Source organism: Protomyctophum bolini (genome assembly GCF_963924005.1).
Source record: "Protomyctophum bolini genome assembly, chromosome: 16".
Taxonomy (NCBI): domain Eukaryota; kingdom Metazoa; phylum Chordata; class Actinopteri; order Myctophiformes; family Myctophidae; genus Protomyctophum; species Protomyctophum bolini.
In genome coordinates, this window is record NC_137877.1 from 32,362,459 (window position 1) to 32,381,391 (window position 18,933).

Sequence of the window (18,933 nt, forward strand, 5' to 3'; positions counted from 1 at the left end):
CTCTCACTGTCGTCTATGTTGTTGTGGAGCTCAAAAGTCGTTAATGGTTCCCCAGCCAGCAAACCCTGATGAAAAAATAGCTACAATATGCACCTCAGTGGTAAGTTAGATGGATGCACTGAGGATTGATAGTTAATGTGTTGTAGACTGTTATATGCAGTGGGGAGGGGTTTGGGCCTAAAGCCCAACAAGCCAATGGTGAACTGTATATATAGCTTCCTCCACCCCCTCACCCTATACACGTCATTCTTTTTTCAGTTTTCCCCCAAATGAGTCATTATGCTAATTCCCAAATTTTCCCACACACGTGTAGTCCCTGTCACTGCTGACCCCTAGCAATGACAGGACTCATGTGCATAAGAACATGCTATCCCAACAAGATCTTTTCCCAGTGGAACTGGCTACCCTAACCAACTGCAGTCACAGACACCCCCCCCCCCCCCCGGCCTTTCACCCTCAAGCACGGACAATTCAATTGTGTTTGTTGGTGTGCCTGGCCAAGCTGGATGCACCTATAGTCAATCGATAGTCTCTGTGGTGGACGGTGGCCTGATTTATACAGTCATACAACAGTGTATAAATTAAGCATCCCTGAGATAGGTGATGCAGGGGGTTTTAAGGAGTGACATTTGAGATAATAGAATTCAACTCTCAAATCTACAGCTATGTGCATCATATAGTCGCAATTGGGCAGACAACTGGTATCTCCATATTTAGTTTGCGCAAGCAGAGCATGCAAGTACTGTGGTCGGCTGCGTATTTAGGCCTGTCCCTAATTGGCTGTTGATGGTGACGTAATTAAGATTGTCCGTCGGCTAATGGGGGACCACCATTCTTGATGACGTAACTAAGGTACATGGATTAGAATGGTGGTCCCTTATTGGCTGTTGATGGTGACGTAACTACGGTACATTGCATGGTTGGTACAGGGTCAATAATGGTTCTAAAGGATTTAGAACAGCAGTTGTAATAGACATTAGTTAGTAGTTTCTAGTTATTTTTCTTTTCATGTGTTTCCATAAATGAATTCCTATTGTATAGCCTACTTACTATACTTTTTTTGTGTTGAGGTGTCCACAAGGTTTAGGTGCCCACTGGACCTGTACTATACTGTCAGAGAATGACATGAGAGTAAATTAAATGGCCAGTCAACATTTATGACTTATTCATTGATAATGACTGAATTTCAGGTGTTATGTCTCACAAGCAAAGACAGACTCTTTTCCTCTTACACCAGATTAAACAGACTTGATTTTACATGGAGTTACAGCACTATCTTGTGGTTGTACAAAGGCAAACATTTCCCAAATCACAAATTTCTCCATCAGATGGCGCTGAACATCTCAAAATACTCCTCTGCCAGTATTACAGTAATGTTTTTATATACAGTCAATGAATAATAGGCAGCATGAAATACGATGACCAGTTCTAAACAACTGATCGATCAGTTACAATTAACTAATAGCTAAAGACATTGACAAATAGTTAAATTATGCATGTGTGTTAAATTATAGTTAAAATAGTTAAATTATGAAGGGACTCCATCTCCATATACTGTATGGCCTTCTCCATATATGAAGATCACAACACTGATCTCATCGCCTCATGACATCACACCTCATGACATCACGTCTCCATGACTGAATGATGAACTAAATATAGATAATATACAGCTCAGAAATATGTTGTCATGGATCACAGAACTACAGTAAGCTTCCTTGCCTATGGCTATCCTTTGTCTTCATACTGTAATTCCCCTACTTGACCTGCCACAGTACAGTGCCTGCCAACCACTTGAACTTCTGTGACTCAGAATGATTCAGTTTGACATTTTCTTCAAAGGATTACACATTGGCCACTGCTAAACCTGAGCCATCACCTGCAACACAAATACATTACATTGTCAAAGGTTCCCATTTTCTTTGTGTAGAAGCAAATCAGCCATATTTCTGATTTCCACTCTATTTGAGACAATATGAAGTAAAAAAGAGACAACTTTTGTTTTACTATAAGTAAATGAATGATACAATAGAGAAAATAACTACTTCGTTCTTGACAAAAAGAGTGACAAGTGAAGTAAAACTCACAATCTCACCAAAATGAAACAAGACGGAAAAGGAACATAATCACTGTTGGTGAAGAAAGATGACATTATAGTGTATGTGGAACTGCCTCACAAAATAGGAGCCAGATCTCAGTTCGTTATTAGTAGAAACTAAGGCGTCAAATAAAATAAATTCAACATAGTTTTGAACCCCTCTTAGCAGAAATACATATCAGTATTAATCCAGACAATATAATCCAGCCCTGCTCGCATATTAGTCGGGATGCCAATAAGAGATTACAGTAGGCTAATATGGCAGTTATATTGAGTGAATATGATTAAAATAAACCATATTCATAATTGTATATACAGTATATATTCAATTTCTTTACATGGTAATAGGCAAAACCCTTGTTGGTAAAAATTATACCAAAAAATTTCAGGCAAGTTCAATTATATTTTAGATTTGTAAATTTTTTAATTATGGACCTCTGGTAAATATTTGTTTCAGAAATGGACAGAACACATTTTAATGTGCCTGCAAGTTTAATATTTACCTTGAGCGAAAATGAAAGCGCCATCACATAATTTCAGCAGGCAAAACACTAGTGACATACACACAGCTATGGCGTGAATGATGATTCCGCTTGCTTACCTTCTAGTTTCAATAAGGTGAGATGTGGTCTGCAGTGAAGGGCTCCAAGGGCATTCCCACCACAGTTGTTCCATAGGCCCTGGAGGACCCATGTTGCTGTGATGACTGAGGATGCCCTGCTTGTGGCTTTCCATTCGTTGGATACGGTAGCACCAATAGTGGCACCCAGTCCCACCAGGCCGCCCAGGAAAGCCAGGATCTGGATTCCCAACATTTTGGAAGTGGTGTCTTAAGATGTTTATATAGTCTTTCAATGAAGTCTGGAAAATGAGAAGAAATAAAATGCCCCAGGCAAGCAAATTACACTACGGACATGTGTTTCACTGAGATGATTTACACGTCACTGTTTAGTGACATAGGATGGACAGAGTGAAAGAGTAAAAGGAAGCCTGAACTGTCAGTTAGTTATTAAATTGTAGCTATTAAATTGTAGCCAGCAGCTTTTAAAATAGTACTTTTTTTTTAGCTAGTTGCGTTTCTGTGTTGTTCCTAAAGTAAGGTCAAGTATCATATTAACATAAAACATAATAAAGGAGTAATCAGTAATCCTAAAGACAATGACCAATGTCACAAAGTCCAGTCACAGGTTAGCTAAAATGTGACAAAAGGTCAGTTGACCTTAAACGTTATTTTTGGCATATTGCTTTTAAAGTCCTGTCATGTTTTCTCTGCAATGGGACTGGAGGCCTATTGTACAACAAAAACAAACAATAAAACCATTGACCAGGTCAGCAGGGAGATCAGTGTTCTTGGACATCCAAATAATCATATCAAACCCAGACAGGGACACGTTGGGCCTCTAATTCAGCCTGGGAAAAAGACTTGGAGAGGCCCTTCGGTCAGGGGCCAATAGTTCTTATAACTGTCAAGGATGTCCCCCCTAGGTAATGAACAAATGGGTGACAAGTTAGGACGGATGTGACCATGCATCAGACATTCGACGGGACATCCTCTTGCATAATAGCTCACAATATCATAGATGAATTGTTATTATAATTGTCACGCAGCCCCCACATAGATGACGTCACTGTCACAATGTCACATGTTGACGATTCTATCAGTAGCCTATGCAACTCAAACAGATTTGTGGATAGTGGACTTAGTTCACACTGCTCAGCTCGGCCACTCGCTCATCTAATGGCTCACTCAGGGCAGGGGTGCTTCACAGGATGAATTGTTTTTTGTGGACTTGTCAACATATTAGTGATGCACTGGCCAGCTTTTTTTTCATAACCCGCCTGTCCCGCCCCGCCACAGGAGCCAACCCGCACCAACCCGCCATGAAAAACAATATATTAATCAACGATATGCCTGCCCTGCGACCCACAAAAACAAAAAGTAGCCTACAGACCTGCTTTTCAACACCCAGCAATAAGTCCAGTCCATTCAATTGCTTTCGAGATAGAGAGGGGAGGGGGGACTGGACCATTTCCCCAACCACTTATATCTTATCTGTGCAGCATTTCGTTCAGGTTCAGTTTAAGGATAGACAATTCATGTGATTTGTCTTTTATAATTGTGTACAATACAGTACATGAAAGAATATTGAACGATGACGAAGTCACCTGTCCTACAATTACATGGGACATTAAAAAAAAAAGTTGAACAGACCCGTCAACAGACCCGCATCACAACATAGGATATGAGTTGGGAACTTGGGACTCTTGGGAGTGCCAGAGCTTTCATGTAAATGTACACACCTGCTGCCCTCATTGAAATGTGGAAGCTCTGTAAACCCTAAACCCAATATCGTGTAGGGCAGGCTGCAGGCTATTGTATCATGAAATGAGTGTAGTCTCTCGTATCGTGACACCCCTAATGTGTGTGTTGTGTGAGTGAGTGAGTGAGTGAGTGACACACACACACAAACCCAAACAAACATGTTTAAATTACTAAACATTTTGCCAAACATCATACACTCTCCTATCCTCCTGGTGGAGACCTGTGCCCAGAAGGGCACTTTTTCTAGTTAATTTCTGCATCTCTTAGGGCCCATTTAACCATATAATGCATTTGGATGGCAAAAATGGCAGATCTGCAAGTTCAGTGTCTTGAATGAGATGTGCTGTGAGTTTGCATATCTGCTATTTTCCAGCATAGGACCGTTGCACAGTCTATCCACGGATATCCCAAACCCGGCCGTGCCTATTCCCAATTTCCCACTATAGGCTGAGGAAGAAATGCCACTTGATAGTTTTCAAATCAGCCTCATGGTGGCGCTACAACAGGCCAAGTTGCGTCTCTCACACACACACACACACACACACACACACACACACACACACACACACACACACACACACACACACACACACACACACACCCTTTAATTAGGAGGTAGAAGAAGTTCACATCGCCTGTGTACTGTCTCGTCTGATCATGGAGACCTCCAATCGTAACTGAAGGCGGAGTTCTCTCTCTCAGCTCGCTCAGGTGACAGGATCTGACACTGACAGTCAGATACGATTGAAGCCGCATATGGAAGCAGGGTGAGAGCAGCCCTGCCTGGAAATAATCCTCTTGTCGGTCGGTCACGTCGGTGGGGTTGAAATTGGCAGACATTGTAGTTTCCTGCAAATGTTTTCTCAATGCATCCTTTACAAGTCTTTGTTGTTATCCCGCTGCCACAGGCTATAGCCCTATAGAGGTCGCTTTCAGTTTGTTTCGTCCCAGTGTTAGCAGAGCATGGAACCTGTGCGGAAAGAGACGAGGGATAATCCGTCGGCTACAGCTAATCTTCTCTCCAAGATTTTCTTCTGGTAAGAAAACCAGTTTGCAGTAGTGTTTGTCTGTTTGACATTAAAGGAGTGTGTGATACATACTGTAGCAGGTTTAAGAGTCTACAGTACCACCCTATGACAGCAGGGGGGCAGCCTAGGTTAGCACCAGTAGCCTAGTGTTCTCATTTACAGTCTCAGATAGACAGACGTTCTTCTTTGGATGGATTAAATTACTTTTCTGAAAGCGGCTTTAATGTTTGCTTCAGTATCTTGAAAAACTTCTTACCCAGTGTATGCTACAAGTAACAGCTGGTGGAAGTAAACTATCATACAAAACTTAACTTTTTGTTATTGCATTGTGTCTTTGTCAGTATCATATTATTTATTATTATTATTACCCTTATTATTATTATTAAGCCATGGAATATGTCCTTTATGTTCAGCTGGCTGAATCCATTGTTTAGAATCGGCTACAAGAGGAAATTGGAGGAACATGACATGTATAAGGTCCTTCCAGAAGATGGATCTGAAAGACTTGGAGAGCAACTACAATCGTAGGTTTATGCATTATGGTGTCTCTTTTGTTACCATACTATAAAACACAATACACAAAGAAAAACAACTTTCTATTGGTGACATATAGTGCACATGATGTACTCACAACCTTGCTATGCACTTCTGAATGTTTTTCCAAGCTATTGGGACCAGGAGGTTAAGAGAGCAACTACAGACCTGAGCACACCGAAACTTACTAAAGTTCTTATTCAATGCTACTGGAGGTCATACTCCCTCATTGGAATATACACTTTTATGGAGGTACAGCCTATTAATAGAAAACTGCTGCATATACTCAGATATGTTCTAGTAGTAGCAGGGGTGCACACACTTTTACTTGAGAGCTATACTTTCAAAATGACCGGCTCAAAAAGATCTACCCACCCCCCAAAAAATATTTTCCCATTTCTGAAAATACTAGTTAAAAAAATGTACATTTGGAATTTGGAATTGCCACTTGGAATAGAGGGGGCAATTGAATTGGTAGTTTTTCTTTGTATATAACTTTGTAATGTTACTGAATACTGATGTTTGTACGCAACACTCTTGAAAACAAAGTATTGCATTGTTGGTTTGTGGTGGCAGGCCCTTTTTGATGTGGATCAATATATATATATATATTTTGTGTTCAGGGGCATATGATGTACCTGCACAGCCTTGGGCAATGGGCACCCCTGTAGTTGTGAATTGCACCAACTACAGTACTTAACATTGTATTTGCATGTACCGTACTTGCAGGAAGCTATCAAAGTGATTCAGCCACTGCTGTTAGGAAAGATGATTGAATACTTTGAGACGTACGACCCCAGCAACACCACAGCTCTCTATGTAGCCTGTGGCTATGCAACCAGTGTCTCCCTGTCAACCATTGGCCTGGCAGCTCTACATCACCTGTACTTCTTCCATGTCCAAAGAGCAGGCATGAGGATACGGGTGGCCATGTGCCACATGATCTACCGGAAGGTCAGTGACTTGGGGTCATTGTACCATGTACAGTATGTCTCTTAGCTTTGTTGGAACTTGTCAAGATTTGGCTTTTGGTGACTAGTTTTAGAATGTTGGCGTGGTGTTAGGTAATGGGTATAAGGTTTTCAAAAAGCTGGGCAAACGAGTTGCGAGTGCCCCCTAGCGGTCTGTTTGCACAGACTCAAATATTAGATGGGTACAGTATATATGGTTGAAAACCAAAATAATTGATAAAAGAGATTTTTCAATGGATTATGTTGGGTGTGCTTCTAAATAACATTAACTTTTTGAGGCACTTGTCCTTGTCTGAGCACACACAAATACATTTTGAATCAACTAACTGTAAGTTGGTTTTGGTGAATACACGTTAAAAAATATGATCATATTTTAGGTTTACAAGTTTGTCAAACAGTGTTGTCCACCAGGAGAAAAAGTGAAACCAAGAGTAACTTGTCCAACGGAGTAAAATCTTACGTCACTTGTCCGGAAAGATTTATCACTTGTTCACATTCTAAAACTTTAAGAAAAACAAACGACTAGCAAGGCATCGTTTTCAAGATGGCGTCCATGGCTGTCGGGAGCTAGAATGCCTATAAACTTGGATTTAATATGTAAATATTATATTCATAACAATTATGCACTTGGTAACTACTTTTAGAATTTTGGCACGGAGTTAGGTATGGGCACACGGTTTTCAAAAACCATCGCAAACTAATTTGGCTCGTCCCCTAGTGGTCGGTTTGCAATGAAACCAATATTAGATATCTATCTATCTTCTATCTACTGTATATGCACCAAGTCTCTCTATGTACGTCTGTAATCCACATAACTCCAGAACCATTCACCCCACCGACTTCAAATTCGACACACATGTTCCACACCACCACAGGGAGTGCAGTGCCCGGTGTCGAGTCCGTTGGATACACCGTTGTCAAAACCCAGGAAAAAGCCTCTGCCCGGGCTCTGGACCTGATCACCCCTATATCTCCATATATGGAGCTGACCTGTTCTGACATCACAACACTTCATATTTGGGCATGCCTGACACAGAACTCTATATAGGGACACAGACAGATGGGTGGAACGGGTACTCTGACAACGGGTATTGCATAGCCGGGCGGGGCATTGATCTCCATCTTCCATTGTTACCGACTCTGTGCTCTACAGCCGGGCACCGATCTAGTATCAGTATAATGGTTGAAACCCCAAATAATTGATAAAATTGATTTTTCGATTCTGTTACTATTGGGTGTGCTAAATGACATACACAAATGTTACGAAAAACTAACGACTAGAAAGGCGTCATTTTCAAGATGTTGTCCACAATGGGTGCTGGGAGCTTAAAATGCTGCAAACTGACCACTATGAAGCGAGCCAAATTAGCCGGCCACATATGCCCATACCTAACACCATGCCAAAATTCAAAAAGTAGTGCATAATTGTTATGATTTGCTATGGATTGGCTGCCAGGAGCTAAAATGCCTATGAACTGGGATTTAATATGTAAAAAAATGATGCACTTGGCAATTTAACGTGTGCAAATGTATAGTTGTTCTTATTTGACTTCTCTTCCCCGTGTAGGCTCTCTGTCTTAACAGCACAGCACTGGGAAAAACTACCACGGGACAAATTGTGAACCTTTTATCCAATGATGTTAACAAATTTGATGAGGTGAAATATTGAAGCAACAAACCAGTCATAATATACACATAATACTTATTTATTTTATATGTTGTACAATATTTGCTTATCTTTCCTCTTAATTTGAGGTCCAAAACTTTGTCATTGTACTTTCATCTCAGGTTGCTTCTGTCTCATACTTTTACAGGTAACATTATTTTTGCACTTTTTGTGGGTTGGTCCTCTGCAAGCGGTAGCTGTGACAGTGCTGTTGTGGTACATAATTGGCCCATCATGCCTTGCAGGAATGGCTGTCCTGATTATCCTCATGCCATTACAGACCGTGTTTGGACACTTCTTCTCCACTCTTAGGTGCATAGCCAAATACTCATGATTGAATGTTGTATGTGAAAAGTTTGTGTCCTGCGTGAGTTACATTTTTAATTATTGTTTCATTACTTCTCTGCATGCTGCTTTTAGGGGTCAAACTGCGGCCTTAACAGATGACAGAATACGAACAATGAATGAAGTGGTCTCTGGAATCCGAATCATAAAGATGTATGCTTGGGAGAAGTCATTTTCTGCACTGGTGGATGAGGTCAGAAGGTAGAACATGTTTTATGTAGATTCACTTCCCATATTTTTGTGTTTTAAGGCCACACATGCACACATGCATGCACACACACACACACACACACACGCACACAAACCAGTGTTTTCCTAAGAGTTGCTGGACCAAAATTTCAGTTTCAACTTTCAACTTTCAAATCTGATCCTCCATTAATAGTATGTTCATTATGTAAACTTTATCATCTTATTCATGCTACCTACATTTGCTGCACAATAATGTATTACTATTTTCCTGCATGTCAGAATGTTTTTAGGCAAGGCTAAAGATGTGTGTGCGTGCGTGCAATGCACTTTTAATGTATTGTATCTACTGTACTGTATGCAGAATGTGTCTAACTATGCAGACTGATATGGGATAGGCTTTACTATCATCAACATGTTCTGTTGTACAGAAAGGAGGTCTCCAAGATTATGAAGAGCTCCTACTTGCGTGGACTGAACATGGCATCCTTCTTTGTGGCCAGCAAGGTCCTCATTTTCATCACCCTCTGTGTGTACATTTCATCGGGGAACAGGATAACCGCTAGCAGGGTGTTTGTGGCTGTTTCTCTCTACGGGGCATTGAGACTCACTGTCACCCTCTTCTTTCCATCGGCCATAGAGAAGGTGTCGGAAGCCCTCATCAGCATACAAAGGATCAAAGTAAACGCGCACCAGACCAAACGTTCACCATGATGGCAGCTCCTGTTAATTCCTCTGATGCCATTTATAGATATTGATTTTGTTCATATTATTTTTTCTTGCTAGAATTTTCTTCTTCTGGATGAAGTTTCTCCGCAGCATCTTGGGTTTTCTGTCACAGAGAAGAAAGACTGTATGGTGGAGGTTCAGGATTTAACATGCTACTGGGATAGGGTGAGCACTGTTGTACATGGAAGTTTAAAATGTCACCAAATGATCAAGACAGATTACTGTACGGTACATACCATTAACCTCTTAAGTTTCTTTACTTTATGGAGGTATACTCATTCATTCACTCTTTGTTTTTCTGACAGATACTGGCTTCTCCAACACTACAAAATATGTCTTTCACAGTGAACTCAGGGCAGCTCCTGGCTGTCATTGGTCCTGTTGGAGCCGGCAAGGTCAGATCTAGTCACATTTCATGAAGAGATAGTCATGGGTGTAGTTAATGGTGCAGCACTGTGAGCATTTTTCCAATACTACTAACTACAATATCACCGCCTACTGTACAGTACAAGCGGGTCACCTCGCTTGCATTACTATTGTTTGGAATAACACAATTTAGTGTTTATATCCACAATTTAGCAATACTATATAATACCATGTTTGCAATTTTACTTATCAATCAGGTGTCTGCAGGTGTATGGGTAATGATGTTTCTGAATGTGTGTGTATGTGTGCATCAGTCCTCTCTCCTCAGCACCATCCTAGGAGAGCTGAACCAGGCAAAGGGTGTGGTCAAAGTGAAAGGGGAGCTGACTTATGTCTCCCAGCAACCATGGATTTTCCCAGGGACAATCCGAAGCAATATCCTCTTTGGCAAAGAGCTCAATCCACTGAGGTATAAGACGGTGCTTAGAGCCTGTGCTCTGAAGAGGGTGAGATACACGTCTATTCCACTGATACTTATTATGTATTACATATCCTGTCTTATACCATGTCGATCACCTCAACAAAGCTTAGGGTGTAAAGTATTAAAACCTTGACTGTCCAACAGGTAAATAACTGTCCGTGTCCAGTTTCTAAACTGAGGATTTATAATCAAAATGCCTGCTATCTAATAACATGGGGTTCCAATACAGGTCTGGTGGACAGTCATTGTATTTTATTATTACTCAACTGCCCTATCCTTGAAGACTACTTGATTCTTCACTTTAACATTACCAACATTATTGTTGCTTGACACGGTACTCTCCATTTAGTTTTAGGATGTTTTGCTACAGTAGTTTACACGGTCAGATTATGAGTCAGTGCTCAGTGTTGCCGCTGGACCCTGTTTAGGACTTGGAGCTCTGGCCTGATGGTGATCTGGAGGTGATCGGTGACAGAGGAGCCAACCTTAGTGGGGGACAGAAGGCACGAGTCAACTTGGCCAGGTGTGTGTCGGCCTTCTTTGATTGGCTGCATTACTACAGTACTTGGGTGTGCTTTACCATGATTATTGGCACGCCAGTGATGCGGTCAGGTACAACACGAAGCTTTAGCTGAGTTCCGCAAGCATCACTGAAGTTACCCTTAAATCAGGTCAACTCAGTTTAACTGGAAATAAGATCTTTTATAGAATTTGTATTTTTTTAATGCCAGATTTAGCTAACCTGACTCCGCCAGCTAGTGGAACTTGTGAACTCAATATTGCCGCAATCTGGCGGAGTCGGGTTAAGATTTAGCCACTACGACCGCAAATGTCCCATGCAAACTGTTACCCTTGCCACTCGGCTCGATGGGTAGTTCAACCAATCAGATTTCTTCCTCTAAACTAGCTGTTGTATAATACTAATTATAATACCCCCTCTGTTTCTGTGTGATCTAGGGCAGTGTATCAGGATGCAGATATTTACTTGCTGGATGACCCGCTTAGTGCTGTGGATGCGGATGTGGGCAGGCATCTGTTTGAGGAGTAAGTCCTATTATTTCCCTCATTCCACAACACCTTCTGCCACCTTACCATATTCTGTTGCCCTGTTGAATGGCAATGGCAACTGTATGTCTTGAGTATGTCATCTGTTGTGAAGGTAATAACCTACTGTGTCGGGATACACGCATGAATGTGTGCCTTCCTTAGGTGCATTTGTGGCCTTTTGAGGAAGAAGCCACGCATCCTAGTTACTCATCAACTGCAGTACCTGAAGGCTGCAGATCAAATACTTGTAGTGAAGGAGGTGCGTGCGTGTGTTGTTATGCAGTTTTTTAAATAATATTTCGTTTTCAATGTTGCAACACTTTTTTAACAGATTTTATATCTTATCGATATCGCAATATTTGGCATAAATACAGAATAAATACATGTTGTCCATATCGTGCTGTGTGAGTGTAACAATCTCTCCTGTCTTCACCGTCAGGGTCAAATGGTGGCAAAGGGAACATACAGTGAGTTACAGGGCTCCGGACTGGACTTCACCTCCTTGCTGAAATGGGAGGAGGAGCAGGAGGGGGAGAAGCAAGGAGTGGGTAATCTCTCTCGTACTCCACGAGTATCTCAGGGCTCCATGCCTTCACTGTCGTCCTCCCCGCTGGAAGGAGCAGAGCAACAGGTAATCAATTCACAGCTCACATGCATGGTGTCCATTTTGCTCTCACGTTATGTGGGGGTTGAGGGATGGCATACATTGCGGCGAATTCAATTCTGAGAACTCAGAGATTTTGTGGACCTGACTTTTTTCGTTTTTTCTTATAATTTTTATCCCACGATTTTGTAACCTATTTTTCACCCATGTGTCAATTATCTAATGTGATCCTGGGCTCTACACACCCTCCGCCAACCTGGGGAGAGCAACGGACTTGAACTCATGCTTCCTTCAAGTTGCTCCTTTACACCTGACAGAGGGGAGTTTCCCTGGTTGGACGTAGCGCGTGGAAGGAACACGTTATTCCAACCAGTTCCTTTCCCCTCCATCAGGTGCCCCGGCTGGCCAGGGGGAGGCAGTTTAGAGACCAGGATTACTGCATGTTTTTTGTGAGGGTACCTACCCTAGGGGACACGGGGAGAACATGCAAACCTGACTTTTTGTGGATGAAATGAGATGGTGCATGCATGGGATGAACTGCAAAGTTGCCTGCACAAATCATCAATATTAGGCACCAGCTAGTTTCACTGGGTCAGACCCACCTTCTTGCCTCATCGGTTGCAGCGACAGGGGTTCTGAATCATAAGTCATGTTTGGCTTTTACCAAAGGGGCCTCTGATTGGCTGGGATGTAATGGATGTCGGGTGTTTTGTCTTGACGTCTTTAAAGGGTCACATCACTCATTTTTTTGGCATTTAGCAGATCTTAATCCAGACCGATTTTACAGTAAGCAAGAACAAAAACATGGTAATACATCGAATACATAAAAATTGTCATCAAGACTCATACGTAAGCTAACCTAACAGTGGAATATCTATGTAATGAAACAACGCATATACACTATAGAGTGCTATGTCTACATATAATGCTAGCTAAGTTACATAAGTTGAGCCTTTGCATGCACCTGTAGGCTGTAAGGTCGTCAAGGCTTTTGCAACCAGATCTTATTTTAATTATGTTTAGGGCACAAGATTTTTACGTGTGTCATATGTGTTTTTAGATATTTTAATTTAGTCATGACGCCATCTTCATGCTGAAAATGTGGTCTGGACTACATCTTGTCTCAGGCTAGCCCACATGGGGTGTCTCCCTTCCACAAGTGCACCAACGCATTATGTCATTGTAGGAATTCAACAATCCAGTCAAACCCTAGTCACAAACGCACTTCATTATTTTTCTAGCCATAGATTGCAAATTTCAAATTGTGCTACTGTTATCTACTACAAATAATATTAACATGATGAGTGATTGCAGTTTCTTCCAGCGGTGAAATGGCCCTTAACTTTTCAATAGTTATGCCTCAGTCAGATCTAATCGGCTGGCTACTGCAAAACTAGGTACAAGCAAAGATTTAGGAAACTGCAGTATGAGGTTAAACTGACTGATATATAAAATGGGAGTTTGGTCTTCTGCGCAACACATTTGTACCCCCGTTCCCCAAAACATGTCCTCGTATTTGCCGTAATACTGAATATGAATGGCCACACCAGTGTGCCTCAACATATTCCTGCATTATTTTATATCTCAGTGTTTTGTATCAGTAAAGTGGCTTGTAATAGTTGTCCGTATATTCTGCTGATGGGCCACCAGAGGGCAGCATGTATTGTCTGTTGTTCTCCTAAGCTCAGTGCAGCCTAATAGAAGGTAGCATTACTGTATGTATTTTGTATTGACCCCAGTGTGCATCTGTATTCTGTAGGCAGTTGAACCCATGATGGAAGAGAGTCGCTCAGAGGGAACTGTGGGCCTGCACCTATACGTGAAATACTTCAGAGCAGGAGCTAGTTTCCTTGTCCTCTCGGCTCTTGTTCTCCTCAATTTCCTCGCTCATGTGAGTGATTCCTTCTGAACTATACTCCCCACACATTTTAGAAATGAGTCACATGACTGATTATGTTTAGTCACATATCTGTGGTGACCAACTGTATGGAATCTGTTTTCACTGTTTCCTTTAGCTTGCTTATGTTCTACAGGACTGGTGGCTTGCTTATTGGTGAGATTTCTTATTTAGCCTGTAAATTGTGTAGCACATTTTATAAGCGATAAACTGTTTCAGGACGTTTTGCGGAACTGATTGATTCCTTTGTACGATAAGACTGATCCCGAATGATGACATCTTTGTTCGCAAATATCTGTTGCTTCTTGAAAGCGAGTCTTGACCTTGTGCCTCAGGTTAGGCTGAAAGTGTTTTGTGTAGAGCGCCTCCATCTTTCTTTCATTCATGGCTGTTGTGTTTATTTGTCCTTGTGGCTTTTGATTCCTTTGTGGCTGACTTGCAGGGCCTCTGAACAGGAGCGCGTCAGTGCGACGGAGCACCTCAATGGCAGCGCCTCTCAGCAGCTGGACCTTGACCTGTACCTAGGTGTTTACGCAGGTGAAGCTCACTGAGTGCACATCGCTTTTCTGTGTGCCATTGAGGCTCTGAATGCGCCAAACTCACTGAACACATCCACAGTTCTTTGGCTGTGGCCCAAGGCCTTCAAGGCCCAGTGTCTATACATGGGCCTCAGCTGTACAGGAAGATAGGAGTGCTTTTCTTGCGTTCTCCCGTTGGATTGCTCTGATTGTCTCCCTGTGACTCCTAACCTCTTTACTCTTCCAGGGCCTGTATTCACAGTGATAGATCAGCATAATGGGGAAAAGAAATTAACCATTGAGGGAGAGAGGAGTGGAATATATGTAGCTTTTTTCCCTTTCAAAACACGACAATGGCACCATAAGTGCACAGCTGACCTTCGTGGAACAGACACAGTGCAAAAACATTGTACCCTCTTGATTTATACTCAATTTCTTTGGTTAGGTTTAACCGCTGCCTCCGTCATATTTGGGTTCCTGCGGAGTTTGGTCTTCTTCAACGTCTTGGTGAGCTCAGCCCAGACCCTTCATAACAGGATGTTCAACGCCGTTCTCCGCACGCCTGTGCGCTTCTTCGATGCCAACCCTATCGGTAAGGGGGGGGGGGCTTCATATCCCAGTCCTGGAACAAATGTTTATCAGCAATGTAAAACATGTTGATTTCTCATCGGTGTTGCCAAGTCGATGATTGGAATGAACACGCTGTGAGCTATTAAGTTGTAGACGTTTAGATTCATTGGGATTCTGTGCAGTGTTGTAGAGAGTGTCACCACTAGAGAGCAGACTGTTACTTAGGTATGTCCTCTTTAAGCACAACTTTATGTCCATCCTTATGCCTGCTTGTCCCCAAACTCCAGTGTACCTCTGCATTTAGTATGGTACATTAATACAAAATAAAACAATATATATTTTATTAATAGAAAGCCCCCTCAGAATGGTTCCAGTTCATTATTCTTTTTATATATTTTTTTATCTCTGAATATAATAATTAATTTATCGTGATAAATGTAGATGGGAAGAGCTATTATGAGCAGCATAATATATATACATATAATATTTATAACATGTTACAAGCAATTTATTGTGATATATTGTGTATTTGCTACTGCCACAGAGTTTATTGGGTTGATAGGCAAACTGTGTGAACTCAACTGACATAATTAAAAGCAGACAGTCACTGCTGGGTGTCAAAGCCTGTGGACCCAAGTGGCCAATCCAGTCAAAATGCATGATGTGAAATGACTATATTTAACCATAATACCTTTTATAAATGAGTGAAGAGAGTGTTATCTATTAACTGTGAGCCAGAACAAAAAAGCAAAAAGCAAACAATGATATTGAAAGAAAACTGTTTGCACTAGATTTTGGACAGTGCTGTATTTGTACTACAGAGCCGAGTAAATACTGACAGATTTGTTCTGGGCTCTGTATCAGAAATCTTTGATTATTTCATTAGCTTTGTAGTAGGTTGTAGCTGTTGGAGAGGGCAGATGGACACCATCTTAAAACTGAGCAAACACTACATGTGAGATAGCCTTCACTGGTGGAGAGCTCCTAGTTACGCCTGTTTCACAATACCATTTTAAGTAGCCACCCGTTTAATCGAATACATAAACTGTAGAATAAAATCAGATTTTTAACAAATGCATTCCAAAACTTTTTACTCTTGATACAAGAAAAAAACATTACTCTGAATTTGTTTTTGTTACAAATAATAGGCATTCATTTCGTTGGGTGTGTGGAGATGTCACTGCCATTTGCCATTCATATCCAAAGTCTTCCGTCAAGTGGCCCACTTTGATAACTTTAATTTTTCTAGAGCATTGTTCACCTGTCAGTGGATAATTAGTCAGCCTAATCTCTTCATAGTGACACGCATGTACAACACAATCAGCACGGTTGGGAATTCTCAGCATGAAGGAAACTTGTATCTGTATAATGAGTCATAATAAGCTACTAACACAAGTCTAAATATGATTTGAGGGTGTTGAAGAGCTTGTGGTTTCTCTTGGCATTAGGAGTGGGTGTATTGACAAAGCTGTGTCCTTTTGGAAAGCTGTGTTTGAAGCAAACCCCACGGGTCTTTAATCTTTGCGTTTTTGTTTTTACGGCTGCTCTTGTGTTACGCATTGGCCTACCTGATGGCTTATCTGGGTGTGCCGTCCTCGCTAATCTACACATAGGAGGAGAACAAACATTTTGAATAATGTAATAATCTGTTTAATAGTGCAGTAAAGGAGAGGCTTAACAGACACTGCTATCTGATTGCTGTTGTGCTGCTATCAGCAGCCATTGTATGACCAGTCCAGTCATTACGGCTTGGCCTCCTGGCTGGCAAACAACACTATGTCTGACTGGATTTATAGACAACTGTCTAAGGGACTGTGTGTCTTTGTCCTTTTGTCCAGTCAACGGTAGATTAAGCATGAACATGACCTTTTTTCTATCTATAATACAAAACGTTCATATTCTGGGCTACATTGTTGCTAGGTTTTTATACAGCTTTTATTCTCCCACTCCGTATTTTTCAACCGCATCCCTCCACTGAAACAGAAGAATAGACTAGGACAAAGGTAGCTGCTTTCAGCATTCGTATTGTCACTTCTGGTATGACTTTGTACCCATGCTGCTTTCTCTCTCTTGTTGTATTGTCTCTATCTTTGTTTTCTTTTTTCCTTTCCTTTTTTTCTTTTACTGTATACAATGACTGCCGTTTCCGCGTGTTGCCAACATGAGTGTGAGTAATGCATTTGCGATTGTGTGTCTGTGTGTTGTTAAGGATTTGACAACTGTTTACACGTGTAAGTGATAGGTGTACTATGCTGCTGCCGAACAGGTCTTGTGTTTGATACGTGTTGGTTCCTGTCTTCCTCGGAGTTAAAGGTTACCATTTCAAGCCTGGCTGCACAAAGGTCTTTATTTGTTGTGTTCTGGATGTGGTTTATAACAATGAAGGTTGGCAGTGGAATTATGTGCACACACCATAGTCGCTGCGCTTCTATACCTTTGCACCCAGGCCAAGACTACACCGTTGTATAATCGTGAAACAAACTGGCTAATTAATTCAAGAGAAATATTTGGTCAGCTGTTGCACTTGTCTCTTACTCAATGGATAATGACCAGGACATTTTTCATTACAACCTCTGGCTTACGTCCATCAGGCTCAATGAAATCACAGAGGCCATTACATACCATTATGGTATGCAATGGCTTACCCCATAATCTCATAATAACCAACAAAGACATGAAATAAAAGTAATCATTGGCAATAATCGCGATTAATAATTATTATAATTATTAATTAATGATTATTACTTTGGCCATAGTCATGCAGCCCTAACTCAGAGTGACTTACTAAGTGCAAATCTTTTGAAATGACACCCCACGTTGTTGTAATGCAGTTTGTTAAGAATAGTGCTGGAGTTCGGTTTTTAAGCTATACCCACTTTTTGTTGACAGTGATTCCTTCCTCCCAACAGTAGACTTCATAAAAGCCCATTATGTTGAAGTCTCTCAGTTTTAGTAATGTGAATGGGCTTATTATTACGGCCGTTCATCCAAACAGGTTTCAGTTGGAGCTGCACAGACGGCAGTGGATGTGTTGAGCTGATTCTGATCCCTGTAATTTAGTGTCATTGAGTGGGCTAATCCCCTCAGAGACTGCAGGCCAGGGCTTCAGCTCATCAGCACAGTCCGGGAGTAAGGTGCACGCACGCACGCACGCACGCACGCACGCACGCACACATGCACACATGCACGCACGCATTCTCTTGCACATGCATGCATGCATACCACCTAAGTTCCCCGTTTCGCATCAGCATCGCAGGTCAAGTCGGTGTGAGGTGTCACTCAGCTGCTGTTGGTGCAGGTACATTAGACCGTCTGTAGTCAATGATATGAGATTCTAATTGTGTCTACAGAGGCAGTGTTTTGAATGTCTGTATTCCAGCTCCGGGATGCAAGAGTGTTAAGGAAGGAAGTGGCGGAAGTACTGCAGAGAGGGACGATGATATCGAGGTGTGTAAATTGAATGTGGAGATGGAGCCGTGTGTGTGTGTGCAGCACGGCTGATAGAGCTCCCACTCGCTCGGCACTTCCACTATTTAATTGCATGAAAGGGAAGGAGAGGAGATTGCAGGA

General features: G+C 41.7%; 1 protein-coding gene across 1 annotated transcript in view; it reads left to right on the top strand.

Moving 5' to 3' along the window:
• Positions 1 to 5,099: 5,099 nt before the first annotated feature.
• LOC308331182 (ATP-binding cassette sub-family C member 4-like) overlaps positions 5,100 to 18,933 on the top strand; it is an 80,828-nt gene continuing 66,994 nt past the window's right edge. The window contains exons 1-19 of the mRNA XM_080786427.1: positions 5,100 to 5,458; positions 5,863 to 5,973; positions 6,115 to 6,235; positions 6,713 to 6,937; positions 8,522 to 8,611; positions 8,769 to 8,932; positions 9,041 to 9,166; positions 9,583 to 9,832; positions 9,938 to 10,045; positions 10,186 to 10,275; positions 10,561 to 10,752; positions 11,156 to 11,250; positions 11,685 to 11,771; positions 11,937 to 12,033; positions 12,214 to 12,405; positions 14,138 to 14,269; positions 14,394 to 14,431; positions 14,718 to 14,812; positions 15,239 to 15,385. Of these exons, the coding sequence (XP_080642553.1) occupies positions 5,385 to 5,458; positions 5,863 to 5,973; positions 6,115 to 6,235; positions 6,713 to 6,937; positions 8,522 to 8,611; positions 8,769 to 8,932; positions 9,041 to 9,166; positions 9,583 to 9,832; positions 9,938 to 10,045; positions 10,186 to 10,275; positions 10,561 to 10,752; positions 11,156 to 11,250; positions 11,685 to 11,771; positions 11,937 to 12,033; positions 12,214 to 12,405; positions 14,138 to 14,269; positions 14,394 to 14,431; positions 14,718 to 14,812; positions 15,239 to 15,385 (2,434 nt within the window). The 5' untranslated portion in view covers positions 5,100 to 5,384. The remainder of the gene's footprint in view (positions 5,459 to 5,862; positions 5,974 to 6,114; positions 6,236 to 6,712; positions 6,938 to 8,521; positions 8,612 to 8,768; positions 8,933 to 9,040; positions 9,167 to 9,582; positions 9,833 to 9,937; positions 10,046 to 10,185; positions 10,276 to 10,560; positions 10,753 to 11,155; positions 11,251 to 11,684; positions 11,772 to 11,936; positions 12,034 to 12,213; positions 12,406 to 14,137; positions 14,270 to 14,393; positions 14,432 to 14,717; positions 14,813 to 15,238; positions 15,386 to 18,933) is intronic.